Genomic DNA, 17,078 nt, shown 5'->3' on the forward strand with positions numbered 1-17,078 from the left:
AAATCGATGATGATGTAATGAATTTCATTATCTGTAGATATTTATCCTCTTTTTTTCTGGACAACTTAAGTACGTAGAGATTTTTCTGTTTTAACTGTGCTGCCATCTACAGGCAGGATGTAAAGACCTCTGTTGTGCCAGGTTGAGATTAAATAGGGAACATTTGATTGGCCATCTTAGCTCTGAACAACATGAACACAGATTCTTCCTGGACAAACGCACAATTTCATTTAACCATTTAATATTCTGTTAAGTACATCTGTCTGAATGCTCAGTGGTTAGCGCTGATGTCTCCAAGCGACAAGTGACGATAAGTGGTAGTAGAAGATGAAATGAGACATCTGTCGAAATCTGTAATTAGACATGTTTCTTCATTTTCTATATGTATATATTTCATGAATAAAGACTCACTCACCATGCATACTCTCCTTGAAATGTGTGGTGCTGGGAGCAGATCCCCAGAAAAGTTGATGGTAAAAATTCACAAGTTGCTACTGCACTCACATTTAAAGCTTTGGTGATAGACCAAAACGTTGACCCAAGACAGAATGAACAGAGCTTAAATGTGAGGGAAGGAGCAACTTCTCATTTTCTACTGTGTATTTTTCACAAATACACAGTTTCAGATTGTTTTTGTGAAATTAAGTCATGACAACATGTTTTCATGCATGCATTTATTTATTTACACTATTCCTCATATGTACAATGTTTACAATTCATGACGACCAACTTAACAAGTGATAACAATGGAGTTTTACATTGTATATAGTTGTTCATTTTGAAAGTGCAGTAAAAAATGTTCCCTCTGCTGTAAAAAAACAAAACAAAACATGCAGCATTAGAATCATATAAAATTTAAGGATGTTGTATAGATTCAATGGTACAACATGGGTCTATACTTTGGATGGCAGGGGAAGTCAAAGTGAGCATCCACGTACATGCGTTCAGAGGTCTAATCATTATTTAAATTGATTAAAAATTCATACACTTTCCAATAGCCCTCAAGTAAGAGGAGAGACAATTCCATTCACGAAGTTGTTCCTGGAGCTGTTTATCACCGGTCAAGTAGTTCAGACGTCCCTGAACTTTATACAGTCCACATTGAGGATTATTCCATGTCAAAGATACAGTAATAAGGAAAGCAGACCAGAGACCAGAGATATGAAAATGCCTCTACATTTAAGACACAGAGGACACCTCTGTCTTGCTGGTTGAAACTGAGGTCTCATCCTCCACCATGCCACCCATTCCAATAGTGCTCAGCATGCAGTTTCGGAACTGAAAAGAGATGGAAAAAAAGACATGTTGAAATAAAGTTGCATTATCATCGCAATTGGTTGAAACGCTGGATAAAAAGGAAAGTAAGGTAGACCTCACATGAACCAACCTGTTTGTTAAACAACACATAGATGACAGGGTTGTACAGGGCTGAGCTCTTTGCAAAGAAGGCGGGGAGGGCTGCAGTCAGGGCGGTGAAAGAAGCTCCCTTGTTCAAGAAGATCCAGCCGGCAAAAGTGGCATATGGTGTCCAAGCTACCAGGAAGCCCATGACCATCAAGACGCACATACGTGTCACTTCCTTCTCAGCTTTCTGAGTGGACTCTGACTCCTGCTGCTGGGCTGCAGCCTGAAGTGTTTGAGAGCAAAATATATAACCAACAGCCAATAAAAGTCATGCTAGATGCAGTAATGTGACAGTGATTTCTCCAGAATAACTCATGAATGATGTCAGAAAAACTTCACTTACAGCTTTGACTGTCGCCACAAGGCTTCCATAAGTGAAGAAAATGATGAACACAGGGACAAAGAAGTGGACAACAAACATGTAGATGACGAATGACTCATTATTGTAGCCTGGAGCCAGAGTGTAGTAGTCAGGTCCACAGGAGCACTGCATACCCTCAGGAATGTACCTGCGATTAGAGAGTAAGAAAGCAATCCAACTTTTTACTGTACACCTACAACATTTTCTAATCCCATATTTTGGTAGTCTAATTGTAAAATATATCAGAATCAGAATTAGGTAATTGATCCCAAGGGGAAATTACTTTTTGTTACAGCAGCTCCTACTCAAAGTGTACCAGTGTTCAGAACAAAGAGCAATGTAGGCAATAAGAATCAGTAAGTAGACAGTTATAGTAAGAATCCACACATCGGTGAAAAAAATATAAGAAATATATATAACAATATGTAAAAGTATAAGTGAACCTGTGTTCCGAGTTGTTGCTCTATAATAACATTGAATATTGGTTATTGCATAGCGGGAAATTATTCCACAGAAATGACTGCACATGGTGAAGACATATTAAAGTAAAATAAACATTTCTAAAATTGAGTACTACCTGGACCAGCCAAAAAGTGGGGGTGTAGCACAAGCCATAGCCATGACCCAGGTGAAAGCAACTCCAGCTCCTGCATGTGTTCCAGAGAACTTGAAGCTTCCCATGGGTTTGCAAACGACGATGTATCTCTCAATAGCCAGCACGACCAGAGACCAGAGAGCAACTTCACCTGTAGATAGAAGAAGATAAGTCAAATAGGAAGCATCATTTTCTTTATATAATTCCTGAGAGGTGTCTTGCTTTTTTCGTACCTCCCAGTGTGGCCATGAATCCCTCAATGGCGCAGGAAGTGGGTCCAAGAATGAAGTAGCCATTTATAGAACATATGATGGTGATGGTGAAGCCAAATGTGCACATGATGAGTCCAGCCACAGCCAGGTTGACCAGGATGTAGTTGAGAGGTTGCCTGAGTTTCTTGTTCTGAGCCGTCACAAACAATGTCAGACCATTGATGGGAGTTCCAGTGCAGATTAGAAAGAACATGTAGAGAGCCAGAAGCTTGTAGATGATCGGGTCTGCTAAATAATACTGCGGGTAGTCATAAGGACTTCTAACAATCCCACTCTTGTTGGAAATAGGGATGTAGAAGTTCTTGCCCTCCGTGCCATTGGGCTCGATTCCTCCTTCCCACACCATCTTTGTTAGTCAGTTGCTCTGTTGGACTTCTTAGTGTAGCAAACCAGATGGGTTGTTGGACACAGAATGCAGAGCTTTGTGGAGTGATTTTTATACCTGCTCAGTAACCCTATTATCAAATTGACAATAGGGGATTAGAGGATTGTCCTGTGATTTATCTTATCACCGGATAGAGAACAGGGATTCAATGTAATGTGCTCCACTTTTCAAGTCCAGAGGAATTCTCTTAATCTCGACTCAACAATGGGAATTAAAACAGTCAGCTTTCAAAGATGTTGGGACATTATCAAGAATAAAAAACAATCAAAACCTGGAAATCGTAGGAAATCGATCATGATATATTTCTACACTGATGATATGATATAATGAATGTTCATTATTTGTAGATATTTACCCTTTATTTTTTGGACAACCTAAGTACATAGAGATTTTTTCTGTTTTAAATAAGATGCCATCTACAGGCAGGATGTGAAGACCTCTGTTGTTCCAGGTTGAAATCCCCAGAAAAGTTACTGGTAAAAATTCACATGTTGCTACTGCACTCACATTTAAAGTTTTGATGATAGACAGAAACATTGACCCAAGACAGAATGAACAGAGCTTAAATGTGAGGGAGGGAGCAACTTGTCATTTTTTATTGTGTATTTTTCACAAATAAACACCGTTCCAGGTTGTTTCTGTGAAATGATCTCATGACAACATATTTTCATGCATGCATTTATTTATTTACACTATTCCTCATGTGCACAATGTTTACAATTCATGACAACCAACTCAACAAGTGATAAAAATAGAGTTTTGCACTGTATATAGTTGTTCATTTTGAAAGTGCAGTTAAAAACTGTTCCTTCTGATGTAAAAAAAAAAAAAAAAAAAAAAAACTATGCAGGATTAAAATTAGACAATATATAAGAATGTTGCATAGATTCAAGGGTACAACATAGGTCTGTAACTTGGGTGGCAGGGGAGGTCAAAGTGAGCATCCACCTACATGCGTTCATACATCTAATCAATATTTAAATTGATTAAAAATTCATACACTTTCCAACATCCCTCAAGTAAGAGGAGAGAGATTTCTGTTCATTGTTCCTGGAGCTGTTTATCACTGGTCAAGTAGTTCAGACGTCCCTGAACTTCATACAGTCCACATTGAGGATTATTCCTGGTCAAAGATACAGTAATAAGGCAATTGTCCAGAGATATGAAAATGTCTCTATATTTAAGACACAGAGAACACCTCTGTCTTGCTGGTTGAAACTGAGGTCTCATCCTCCACCATGCCACCCATTCCAATAGTGCTCAGCATGCAGTTTCGGAACTGAAAAGAGATGAAAAAATGTACATGTTGAAATAAAGTTGCATTATCATCGCAATTGGTTGAAACGCTGGATAAAAAGGAAAGTAAGTTAGGCCTCACATGAACAAACCTGTTTGTTAAACAACACATAGATGACAGGGTTGTACAGGGCTGAGCTCTTTGCAAAGAAGGCGGGGAGGGCTGCAGTCAGGGCGGTGAAAGAAGTTCCCTTGTTCAAGAAGATCCAGCCGGCAAAAGTGCTATATGGTGTCCAAGCTATCAGGAAGCACATGACCATCAAGACGCACATACATGTCACTTCCCTCTCAGCCTTCTGAGTGGACTCTGACTCCTGCTGCTGGGCTGCAGCCTGAAGTGTTTGACAGCAGAAAATATAACCAACATTCAATAAAAGTCATGCTGGATGCAGTAATGTGACATTGATTGCCACAGAATAACACATGAATGATGTCAGAATATTTCACTTACAGCTTTGACTGTTACCACAAGGCTTCCATAAGTAAAGAAAAGAAGATGAGGAAAACAGGGACAAAGAAGTGGACAACAAACATGTAGATGACGAATGATTTATTATTGGAGCCATGACCCAGGTGAAAGCGACTCCAGCTCCAGCATGAGCTCCAGAGAACTTAAAACTTCCCATGGGTTTGCAGACGACAATGTATCTCTCAATAGCCAGCACAACCAGAGACCAGAGAGCAACTTCACCTGTAGATAGAAGAAGAGAAGTCAAATAGGAAGCATCATTTTTTTAATATAATTCCTGAGAGGTGTCTTGCTTTTTGTTTTGTACCTCCCAGTGTGGCCATGAATCCCTCAATAGCGCAGAAAGTGGGTCCAAGAGTGAAGTAACCGTTTATAGAACATATGATGTGATAGTGAAGCCGAACATGCACATGATGAGTCCAGCCACAGCCAGGTTTACCAGGATGTAGTTGAGAGGTTGCTGGAGTTTCTTGTTCTGAGCCGTCACAAACAATTTCAGATTGTTGATGGGAGTTCCAGTGCAGATCAGGAAGAACATGTAGAAAGCCAGAAGCTTGTAGATGATAGGGTCTACCATATAATACTGTGGGTATTCAAAAGGACTTCTAACAATCCCAGTCCTGTTGGACATAGGGATGCATAAATTCTTGCCCTCCGTGCCATTGGGCTCGATTCCTCCTTCCCACACCATCTTTGCTAGTCAGTTGCTCTGTTGGACTTCTTAGTGTAGCAAACCAGATGGGTTGTTGGACACAGAATGCAGAGCTTTGTCGAGTGATTTTTATTCCTGTCCAGTAACCCTATTGTTAAATTGACAATACAGGATTAGAGGATTGTCCTGTGATTTATCTTATCACCGGATAGAGAACAGGGATTCAATGTAATGTGCTCCACTTTTCAAGTCCAGAGGAATTCTCTTAATCTCAACTCAACAATGGGAATCAAAACAGTCAGCTTTCAAAGATGGTGGGACATTATCAAAAATAAAAAAACAATCAAAACCTGGAGTCACAAGAAATCAATGATGATATATTTCTACACTGATGATATGACATGATGAAGTTCATTATCTCTAAATATTTACCCTCTATTATTTGGAGAACTTAAGTACATAGACTTTTTCCTGTTTTGAATTTGATGCCATCTACAGGCAGGATATCAAGACCTCTGTTGTGCCAGGTTGAGATCCCCAGAAAAGCTCATGGTAAAAATTAACAAGTTGCTCCTGCAGTCACATTTAAAGTTTCGGCGATAGACTGAAAAATTGACCCAAGACCCAATGAATAGAGCTTAAATGTTAGGGAAGGAGCAACTTCTCATTTTTTATTGTGTATTTTTAACAAATAAACACAGTTTCAGGTTGTTTTGTGAAATTAACTCATGACAACATATTTTCATGCATTAATTTATTTATTTACACTATTCTCATATGTACAGTGTTTACAATTCATGATGACCAACTTAACAAGTGATAAAAATAGAGTTTTACACTCTATATAGTTGTTCATTTTGAAAGTGCAGTAAAACTGTTCCCTCTGCTGTAAAAAAATAATGCAGGATTAAAATTGGACAATATATAAGAATGTTGTGTAGATTCAATGGTACAACATGGGTGTGTGCCTCGGATAGCAGGGGAAGTCAAAGTGAGCATCCACGTACATGCGTTTACAGGTCTAATCATTATTTAAATTGATTAAAAATTCATACACTTTTCAACAACACTCAAGTAAGAGGAGAGACAATTCCATTCATGAGGTTGTTCCTGGAGCTGTTTATCACTGGTCAAGTAGTTCAGACGTCCCTGAATTTTATACAGTCCACATTGAGAATTATTCCATTGAAAAGATACAGTATTAAGGCAATTGTCAAGAGATATGAAAATGTCTCTATATTTAAGACACAGAGGACACCTCTGTCTTGCTGGTTGAAACTGAGGTCTCATCCTCCACCATGCCACCCATTCCAATAGTGCTCAGCATGCAGTTTCGGAACTGAAAAGAGAAGACATTTTTTTTTTGAAATAAAGTTGCATTATCCTTGCGACTGGTTGAAACACTGGATAAAAAGGAAAGTAAGGTAGACCTCACATGAACCAACCTGTTTGTTAAACAACACATAGGTGACAGGGTTGTACAGGGCTGAGCTCCTTGCAAAGAAGATCCAGCCGGCGAAAGTGGCATATGGTGTCCAAGCTACCAGGAAGCCGAAGACCATCAAGACGCACATACATGTCACTTCCCTCTCAGCCTTCTGAGTGGACTCTGACTCCTGCTGCTGGGCTGCAGCCTGAAGTGTTTGACAGCAGAAAATATAACCAACATTCAATAAAAGTCATGCTAGATGCAGTAATGTGACAGTGATTGCTCCAGAATAACACATAAATGATGTCAGAATACTTCACTTACAGCTTTGACTGTTGCCACAAGGCTTCCATAAGTAAAGAAAAGAAGATGAGGAAAACAGGGACAAAGAAGTGGACAACAAACATGTAGATGACGAATGACTCATTATTGTAGCCATGACCCAGGTGAAAGCGACTCCAGCTCCAGCATGGTTTCCAGAGAACTTGAAACTTCCCATGGGTTTGCAGGCGACAATGTATCTCTCAATAGCCAGCACGACCAGAGCCCAGAGAGCAACTTCACCTGTAGATAGAAGAAGAGAAGTCAAATAGGAAGCATCATTTTCTTTATATAATTCCTGAGAGGTGTCTTGCTTTTTCTTTCATACCTCCCAGTGTGGCCATGAATCCCTCAATAGCGCAGAAAGTGGGTCCAAGAATGAAGTAGCCATTTAAAGCAGATGTGATGGTGATGGTGAAGCCAAACATGCACATGATGAGTCCAGCCACAGCCAGGTTGACCAGGATGTAGTTGAGAGGTTGCTGGAGCTTCTTGTTCTGAGCCGTCACAAACAATGTCAGACCGTTGATGGGAGTTCCAGTGCAGATCAGGAAGAACGTGTAGAAAGCCAGATGCTTGAATATTATCGGGTCTGCCAAATTATACTGCAGGTATTCAAAAGGGCTTCTAACAATCCCAGTCCTGTTGGACATGGGGATGTAGAAGTTCTTGCCCTCCGTGCCATTGGGCTCGATCCCTCCTTCCCACACCATCTTTGTTAGTCAGTTGCTCTGTTGGACTTCTTAGTGTAGCAAACCAGATGGGTTGTTGGACACAATGCAGAGCTTTGTGGAGTGATTTTTATTCCTGTCCAGTAACCCTATTGTTAAATTGACAATACAGGATTAGAGGGATTGTCCTGTGATTTATCTTGTCACCGGATAGAGAACAGGGATTCAATGTAATGTGCTCCACTTTTCAAGTCCAGAGGAATTCTCTTAATCTCGACTCAACAATGGGAATCAAAACAGTCAGCTTTCAAAGATGGTGGGACATTATCAAGAATAAAAAACAATCAAAACCTGGAATCATAAGAAATCGATCATGATATATGGTTACATTGATGATATGATAATACAATGAAGTTCATTATCTGTAGATATTTACCCTCTATTTTCTGGACTTCTAAAGTACATAGAGTTTTTTCTGTTTTGAATTTGATGCCATCTACAGGCAGGATGTCAAGACCTATGTTGTGCCAGGTTGAGATTAAATAGGGAACATATGGTCAGCCATCTTAGCTCTGAACAACATGAACACAGAGTCTTTCTGGACAAACGCACATTTCATTTAACCATTTAATATTCTGTTAAGTACATCTGACTGTCTAAATCTGTAATTACATATTTTTCTTCATTTTCTATATGTATATTTTTCATAAAAAAAGACTCAATCACCATGCATACTCTCCTTGAAATGGATGATGCTGGGAGCAGATCCCAGAAAAGGTAATGGTAAAAATTCACAAGTTGCTACTGCACTCACATTTAACACTTTTGTGAGACGAGACGCTGTTTAGCTCACTCAGTAGAGTGCCTGCCCTATATGTTGAGGCTATAGTCCTCTCTGCAGGGTGGCTATAGCGTTCAAATTCCGCACCGGGTGCCCTTTTCTGCATGTCTCTGCCTCCCTTTTTCCTGTCCATTATCTTCATTTCACTTTAAATAAATGCTAAAATACCTAAGAAAAAAAAAATTAAAAAAGAAATAAAAGCTTCAGTGATAGACCAAAAAGTTGACCCAAGACAGAGTGAACAGAGCATAAATGTGATGGAGAGGACAACTTGTCATTTTTTATTATGTATTTTTCACACATAAACACAGTTTCAGGTTGTTTTTGTGAAATGAACTCATGACAACATATTTCCATGCATGCATGCATTTATTTATTTACACTATTCCTCATGTGCACAATCTTTACAATTCATGAAAATTCAGACCAACTTAACGAGTGATAACAGTGGAGTTTTACACTATTTATAGTTGTTCATTTTGAAAGTACAGTAAAAATGTTCCCTCTGCTGTAAAAAAAAAAAAAAAAAATTAAATAAAACATACAGCATTAAAATCATATAATATTTAAGGATGTTATGTAGATTCAATAGTAAAAAACTGGGTGTGTGCCTCGGATGGCAGGGGAAGTCAAAGTGAGCATCCACATAGATGCGTTCATGCGTCTGATCATTATTTAGATTGATTAAAAATTCACACACTTTCCAATAGCCCTCAAGTAAGAGGAGAGACAATTCCATTCATGAGGTTGTTCCTGGAGCTGTTTATCACCGGTCAAGTAGTTCAGACGTCCCTGAACTGTATACAGTCCACATTGAGAATTATTCCATTGAAAAGATACAGCAATAAGGCAATTGTCCAGAGATATGAAAATGTCTCTATATTTAAGACACAGAGGACACCTCTGTCTTGCTGGTTGAAACTGAGGTCTCATCCTCCACCATGCCACCCATTCCAATAGTGCTCAGCATGCAGTTTCGAAACTGAAAAGAGAAGAAAAAAAGACATGTTGAAATAAAGTTGCATTATCATCGTAATTGGTTGAAATGCAGTATTAAAAGGAAAGTCAGGTAGACCTTGCATGAACCAACCTGTTTGTTAAACAACACATAGATGACAGGGTTGTACAGGGCTGAGCTCTTTGCAAAGAAGGCGGGGAGGGCTGCAGTCAGGGCAGTGAATAAAGCTCCCTTTGTTCAAGAAGATCCAGCCGGCAAAAGGAAGCCCAAGACCATCAAGACGCACATACGTGTCACTTCCCTCTCAGCTTTCTGAGTGGACTCTGACTCCTGCTGCTGGGCTGCAGCCTGAAGTGTTTGCGAGCAGCAAATATAACCAACAGTCAGTTGAGTCCAGCCACAGCCAGGCTGACCAGGTTGTAGTTGAGAAGTTGCCTGAGTTTCTTGTTCTGAACCGTCACAAACAATGTCAGACCGTTGATGGGAGTTCCAGTGCAGATCAGGAAGAACATGTAGAAAGCCAGAAGCTTGTAGATCATCGGGTCTGCCATATAATACTGCGGGTATTCAAAAGGACTTTTAATAATCCCCTCTTGTTAGAAATAGGGATGTAGAAGTTCTTGCCCTTCGTGCCATTGGGCTTGATTCCTCCTTCCCACACCATATTTGCCAGTCAGTTGCTCTGTTGGACTTCTTAGTGTAGCAAACCAGATGGGTTGTTGGACACAGAATGCAGAGCTTTGTGGAGTGATTTTTATACCTGCTCAGTAACCCTATTATCAAATTGACAATACAGGATTAGAGGGATTGTCCTGTGATTTATCTTATCACCGGATAGAGAACAGGGATTCAATGTGATGTGCTCCACTTTTCAAGTCCAGAGGAATTCTCTTAATCTCGACTCAACAATGGGAATTAAAACAGTCAGCTTTCAAAGATGTTGGGACATTATCAAAAATAAAAAAACAATCAAAACCTGGAATCATAAGAAAACGATGATGATATATTTCTTCATTGATGATATGATAATATAATGACCTTCATTATCTGTAGATATTTACACTCTGTTTCCTGGACAACTTAAGTACATAGGGTTTTTTTCTGTTTTAAATTTGATGCCATCTACAGGTAGGATGTCAAGACCTCTGTTGTGCCAGGTTGAGATTTAATCGGGAACATATGGTCAGCCATCTTAGCTCTGAACAACATGAAAACAGACTCTTTCTGCAGAAACGCACAATTTCATTTAGCCAATTAAAATTCTATCAAGTACATCTGACTTTCTAAATCTGTAATTAGATATGTTTCTTCATTTTCAATATGTCTGTCTTGCTGGTTGAAACTGAGGTCTCATCCTCCACCATGCCACCCATTCCAATAGTGCTCAGCATGCAGGTTCGGAACTGAAGAGTGAAGAAAAAAAGACATGTTGAAATAAAGTTGCATTATCATCATGATTATTTGAAACGCTGCATGAAAAGGAAAGTAAGGTAGACCTCACATGAACCAACCTGTTTGTTAAACAACACATAGATGACAGGGTTGTACAGGGCTGAGCTCTTTGCAAAGAAGGCGGGGAGGGCTGCAGTCAGGGCGGTGAAGGAAGCTCCCTTGTTTAAGAAGATCCAGCCAGCGAAAGTGGCATATGGTGTCCAAGTTAACAGGAAGCCCAAGACCATCATGACACTGCTGGGCTGCAGCCTGAGGTGTTTGACAGCAGAAAATATCACCAACAGTCAAAAAAAGTCATGCCGGATGCAGTGATGTGACAGTGATTGCTCCAGAATAACACATGAATGATGTCAGAAAAACTTCACTTACAGCTTTGACTGTCGCCACAAGGCTTCCATAAGTGAAGAAGATGATGAAGACAGGTAAAAAGAAGTGACCAACAAACATGCAGATAATGAATGACTCATTATTGTAGCCTGGAGCCAGAGTGTAGTAGTCAGGTCCGCAGGAGCACTGCATACCCTTCAGGAAGGTACCTGAGATTAGAGAGCGGAAAGAAATTATATGTTTTTCCTTTGCACCTATAACATTTTCTCATCAGAGCTGAATTGCAGAGAGAGAGACGGGGAGAGAGGATGAGGCTCTGGGGGTGAGCGTGAGTGTGAAATATTTACTGACTCATAGTGTCACTTATTACTGCAGGTGTTTTACTCCATATTTACACTGTATGGTATAATTTTTTTTTTGGTTACATATTACATGTAAAATAAATTAGGATAAAATAATGAGGCCACGTTAAGATTAAAACGTCTATTTTAAAATGCACCACGGTACAAATACAAAATACATGCAATTCATATAGTTGCTTTACATCAAACTTTCCACATACTTTGTTCCGAAACATCTAGTAAAATGAGAGAATGAGTCCTGTAGCTCCTACAGCAGGGGATGAACTGTCTGTCTCCACACAAGATTGGCCTCAGGGTCATAGTAAGGTTGCTGCTTAAAGAAACTGTCATTGTTAGGTCCTTGTCCCTTATTTGTGCATGTTTTGAGTTTCCTGTTTTCTTTCCTTTAGTTTAGTAACTTCTTGTCTGTCATGCCTTGTGTTCTGTCATGATGTCTGTCTGTGTCATGTTTTGTGTTTCCTGTTTTATTTTGTTAAGTTTCTGGATTTCCTGTCTCTTGTGCCTCCTTGTGTGTTGATTGCTTACTGCAGGGGTGTCAAACATAAGGCCCGGGGGTCAAAACTGGCCCATCAGAGGGTCCAATCTGGCCCCTGGGATGAATTTGCAAAAATTACACTGGAGATATTAGCTGAAAATCTTTGACAAACAAGAAATTTCACAGTTGTTCATTACATGTAGCGGTACTTTTTTGCACTAAAGCAAAGGAAAACATTTGGAGTTGTCGTTATGTACCAGGTAATAAGCTATTGGGCAACTGGCCCGGCCCCCTTGAGGTAAAATTGGGCTGCATGTGGCCCCTGAACTAAAATGAATTTGACACTCCTGGCTTACTGGTTTCTCCTGGTTTGATTGCGATCATTAGTTTCACCTGTGTCTTGTCATCCCTGAGCCCTCTTGTGTATATACAGCCCTACAGTTTCCTGCGGCGTCATGATGTTACATCCATGTGTAACTTCCTGTGTATTCCACGAGCTCTTTCCATGCCCCTGTTCCTGCACCTATTTTTTTATTTACCTGTGTTGTGCAGCCCCCCGTGTTTCCCCTGTGTTTGATTAAATACCATTTCCCCGGATTCCCTGCCTCCTCATCGTTTGTCCTGCAATTTGTGTCCTCACTTCAACATCATTAATCCCAACAGAATTTCATTTTTGATGAGGCAGAAGAAAGAAGGCGAGTCATTTTTTATTATCATGAACTGATGTTTGAATACAAACCAGCTAGCACAACTGTCTCAGCTGCGCGGAACTTTGTTTTGATCCTGCCTTCGATCTCCCCTTCGCCCACCCTGTTCGGGACTCTTGGTTTCCGATTTCTTTTTAGGGACCTCTGGGAGCCTTCCCGTGAGGGTGGGGTACTATCATGGTTTTGGGTCCTTGTCCTTTATTTGTGCATGTTTTGAGTTTCCTGTTTTATTTTGTTAAGTTTGTGGAGTTCCTGTCTCTTGTGCCTCCTTGTGTGGTAATTGCTTATTGGTTTCGCCTGGTTTGATAGCGGTCATTCGTTCGACCTGTGTCTTGTCATCCCTGAGCCCTCTTGTGTCTATAAAGCCCGGCCTTCCGTTTGTTCCCTGTCGTATTGTGATGTTACTTACCTGTGTCCCCAACCAGGATGTTATTAGAATTTTATTATTTGTCTAGATGTGTGATAATCAGTTGAGATTTCCTAGGTTGTATTTAGAATGAATATTAACATTCATATAATCAAATAAAGAATGAGCTCCTAGATAATGGGAGGGTCAAGAGCATCAAACCCGTTCAAGTTTACTTGCATAGGGTTGATACATGTTGAGAAAGTAGCAATCAGCTGACTAGGACAGAGCAAGAAGGAAACATATAGCGATTCTGAGAGACAAAATAGAGAACAATGAGGAGCTGTTCTGAAATGATAAAAGTTGCAAAGGAGGGAGTCACAGGATGAGCGTGGTACAGAGCATGTGAGATCTATATCAGGGAGGCCAGGTAGGAAGGACTTTCTCCTCTTTCTAGGGTGGTGTCCCAGGGGATTGGCGGACCTGAGTGTCCAAGGGTCGGGACCGACCCGTCCACCAACGATGGGAGAGTTAAGTCTAAACCACGACTCCTCCCCACCTGTAGCCAACCAATCAGTTTCGTTTTGTTGAAACTGTTATAATGGTGTGAAACTACTGAAAATCATCCTTTTCTGGGACGTTGGCCAAGACTGACTGAACAGACAAGGTCCATGCGCATGAATTTCTATATTCCAATACATGTTTAAATGGCTTAAATTGACAGCAAGAAGTTGTATGGTGGTTTTCCAAGAGGAATTAACGAATAGCTGACAATGTCAAGACCTCTGTTGTGCCAGGTTGAGATTAAATAGGGAGCATTTGGTCAGCCATCTTAGATCTGAACGACATGAACACAGAAATGCAGAGTTTCATTTAACCAAAATCTAGCACACAAGTACATCTGTGGAAATCTGTAAATGAATATGTTTCTTCATTTTCTATATGTATATTTTCCATTAAAAAGACTCAATCAACATGCATACTTTCCTTGAAATGTGTGGTGCTGGGAGCAGATCCCCAGAAAAGTTGATGGTAAAAATTCCCCGAGTTGCTACTGCATTCACATTTAAAGCTTCGATGATAGACCGAAACGTTGACCCAAGACCCAGTGAGTACGCTTATATGTCGGTGTGGGAGCAACTTGTCATTTTCTACTGTACATTTTTCACAAACACAGTTTCAGGTTGTTTTTGTAAAATGATCTCATGACAACATATTTTCATGCATGCATTTATTTATTTACACTATTCCTCATATGTACAATGTTTACAATTCATGACGACCAACTCAACAAGTGATAAAAAATAGAGTTTTACACTGTATATAGTTGTTCATTTTGAAAGTGCAGTAAAAAAATGTTCCCTGTTAATGATCTGCTGTAAAAAATAAATAAATACAGCATTAAAATTGGATAATATTTAAGGATGTTGTGTAGATTCAATGGTACAAGATGGCTCTGTACCTTGGATGGCAGGGGAAGTCAAAGTTAGCATCCACATACATGCGTCACAAATTCATACACTTTCCAACAGCACTCAAGTAAGAGGAGAGAAAATTCCATTCATGAGGTTGTTCCTGGAGCCGTTTATCACTGGTCAAGTAGTTCAGACGTCCATGAACTTTATACAGTCCACATTGAGGATTATTCCACGTCAAAGAGAGTAATAAGGAAAGTGTCCAGAGATGTGAAAATGCCTCTACATTTAAGACACAGAGGACACCTCTGTCTTGCTGGTTGAAACTGAGGTCTCATCCTCCACCATGCCACCCATTCCAATAGTGCTCAGCATGCAGTTTCGAAACTGAAGAGTGAAGAAAAAAAGACATGTTGAAATAAAGTTGCATTATCATCGCGATTAGTTGCGCTGGTTAAAAAGTTACGCTGGATAAAAGGGAAAGTAAGGTAGACCTCACAAGAACCAACCTGTTTGTTAAACAGCACATAAATGACAGGGTTGTACAGGGCTGAGCTCTTTGCAAAGAAGGCGGGGAGGGCTGCAGTCAGGGCGGTGAACGAAGCTCCCTTGTTCAAGAAGATCCAGCCGGCGAAAGTGGCATATGGTGTCCAAGCTACCAGGAAGCCCAAGACCATCAAGAGGCACATACGTGTCACTTCCCTCTCAGCTTTCTGAGTGGACTCTGACTCCTGCTGCTGGGCTGCAGCCTGAAGTGTTTGAGAGCAGAAAATATAACCAACAGTCAATAAAAGTCATGCTGGATGCAGTAATGTGACATTGATTGCCACAGAATAACACATGAATGATGTCAGAAGAACTTCACTTACAGCTTTGACTGTCGCCACAAGGCTTCCATAAGTGAAGAAGATGAGGAAAACAGGGACGAAGAAGTGGACAACAAACATGTAGATGACATATGACTCATTATTGAAGCCTGGAGCCAGAGTGTAGTAGTCAGGTCCACAGGAGCACTGCATACCCTCAGGAAGGTACCTGAGATTAGAGAGTAGAAAGCAATCCAACCATTTTATTGTACACCTACTATATTTTCTAATCCCATATGTTGACTGTTAAAGTAAAATAAACATTTCTAAAGGTGAGTATTACCTGGACCAGCCAAAAAGTGGGGGTGCAGCACAAGCCATAGCCATGACCCAGGTGAAAGCGACTCCAGCTCCAGCATGAGCTCCAGAGAACTTGAAGCTTCCCATGGGTTTGCAGACGACGATGTATCTCTCAATAGCCAGCACGACCAGAGACCAGAGAGCAACTTCACCTGTAGATAGAAGAAGAGAAGTCAAATAGGAAGCATCATTTTCTTTATATAATTCCTGAGAGATATCTTGCTTTTTCTTTCATACCTCCCAGTGTGGCCATGAATCCCTCAATAGCGCAGAAAGTGGGTCCAAGAATGAAGTAGCCATTTAAAGCAGATGTGATGGTGATAGTGAAGCCGAACATGCACATGATGAGTCCAGCCACAGCCAGGTTGACCAGGATGTAGTTGAGAGGTTGCTGGAGTTTCTTGTTCTGAGCCGTCACAAACAATGTCAGACCGTTGATGGGAGTTCCAGTGCAGATAAGGAAGAACATGTAGAAAGCCAGAAGCTTGTAGATCATCGGGTCTACCATATAATACTGCGGGTATTCAAAAGGGCTTCTAACAATCCCAGTCCTGTTGGACATGGGGATGTAGAAGTTCTTGCCCTCTGTGCCATTGGGCTCGATTCCTCCTTCCCACACCATCTTTGTTAGTCAGTTGCTCTGTTGGGCTTCTTAGTGTAGCAAACCAGATGGGCTGTTGGACACAGAATGCAGAGCTGTGGCGAGTGATTTTTATACCTGCCCAGTAACCCTTTTGTCAGAGTGCCAAAGGATTACAGGATTGTCCTGTGATTTATCTTATCACCGGATAGAGAACAGGGATTCAATGTAATGTGCTCCACTTTACGAGTCTCGAGGAATTCTCATAATCTCGACTCAACAATGGGAATCAATACAATCAACTTTCAAAGATGTTGGGACATTATCAAAAATAAAAAAAAAACAATCAAAACCTGGAATCATAAGAAATCTATGATGATATATTTCTACATTGATGATATGATAATACAATGAAGTTCATTATCTGCTGATATGTACTCTCCATTCTCTGGATAACTTAAGTACTGCTTTCAATATTGACCATTGAGAAAATATAATAGATAAAGTAGAATGAGACTGATGCACTTTTCTTTTCTCATTGACACAGCTAGTTATTTCTTCACTTTTTTCTTTGACTTTGAAGATTTTTCAGGC

At 40.3% G+C, this 17,078-nt stretch overlaps 3 protein-coding genes and 1 pseudogene across 3 annotated transcripts; all 4 read right to left on the reverse strand.

Moving 5' to 3' along the window:
• Positions 1-1,109: 1,109 nt before the first annotated feature.
• LOC125006913 (green-sensitive opsin-like) lies at positions 1,110-7,882 on the reverse strand. Its single transcript, XM_047583427.1, has 5 exons — positions 7,513-7,882; positions 2,343-2,511; positions 1,748-1,913; positions 1,388-1,627; positions 1,110-1,278 (listed from the first exon to the last, which is right to left on the reverse strand). Exons 1-5 carry the CDS (start codon positions 7,835-7,837, stop codon positions 1,180-1,182), a joined length of 999 nt encoding a protein of 332 aa, XP_047439383.1. The 5' UTR covers positions 7,838-7,882; the 3' UTR covers positions 1,110-1,179.
• LOC125006914 lies at positions 4,155-5,473 on the reverse strand (annotated as a pseudogene).
• Positions 7,883-9,044: 1,162 nt separating the features above from the next.
• LOC125006915 (green-sensitive opsin-like) lies at positions 9,045-11,636 on the reverse strand. Its single transcript, XM_047583429.1, is given in 5 exon segments — positions 9,045-9,678; positions 9,787-9,888; positions 9,890-9,915; positions 9,918-10,002; positions 11,476-11,636. Coding segments are annotated over 5 exon segments (462 nt in total). The 5' UTR covers positions 11,626-11,636; the 3' UTR covers positions 9,045-9,579.
• Positions 11,637-14,539: 2,903 nt separating this feature from the next.
• LOC125006910 (green-sensitive opsin-like) lies at positions 14,540-16,605 on the reverse strand. The gene is made up of 5 exons (XM_047583424.1): positions 16,142-16,605; positions 15,888-16,056; positions 15,608-15,773; positions 15,248-15,487; positions 14,540-15,125 (listed from the first exon to the last, which is right to left on the reverse strand). Exons 1-5 carry the CDS (start codon positions 16,524-16,526, stop codon positions 15,027-15,029), a joined length of 1,059 nt encoding a protein of 352 aa, XP_047439380.1. The 5' UTR covers positions 16,527-16,605; the 3' UTR covers positions 14,540-15,026.
• Between the last annotated feature and the right edge of the window lie 473 nt (positions 16,606-17,078).

Source organism: Mugil cephalus, chromosome 4 (assembly GCF_022458985.1).
Source record: "Mugil cephalus isolate CIBA_MC_2020 chromosome 4, CIBA_Mcephalus_1.1, whole genome shotgun sequence".
NCBI lineage: Eukaryota > Metazoa > Chordata > Actinopteri > Mugiliformes > Mugilidae > Mugil > Mugil cephalus.

Excerpts from the sequence above, each read along its gene's own strand:
- LOC125006910 (XM_047583424.1), bottom strand. The coding sequence starts at position 16,526 with ATGGTGTGGGAAGGAGGAATCGAGCCCAATGGCACAGAGGGCAAGAAC. Across the intron at positions 16,057-16,141 it reads ATTCATGGCCACACTGGGAG|GTGAAGTTGCTCTCTGGTCT; the intron begins GTATGAAAGAAA and ends TTCTATCTACAG. Across the intron at positions 15,126-15,247 it reads ATGTGCTGTTTAACAAACAG|TTTCGAAACTGCATGCTGAG; the intron begins GTTGGTTCTTGT and ends TTCACTCTTCAG.
- LOC125006913 (XM_047583427.1), bottom strand. The coding sequence starts at position 7,837 with ATGTCCAACAGGACTGGGATTGTTAGAAGCCCTTTTGAATACCTGCAG. Across the intron at positions 2,512-7,512 it reads ATTCATGGCCACACTGGGAG|GTGAAGTTGCTCTCTGGTCT; the intron begins GTATGAAAGAAA and ends TTCTATCTACAG. Across the intron at positions 1,914-2,342 it reads CCACTTTTTGGCTGGTCCAG|GTACATTCCTGAGGGTATGC; the intron begins GTAGTACTCAAT and ends CTCTAATCGCAG.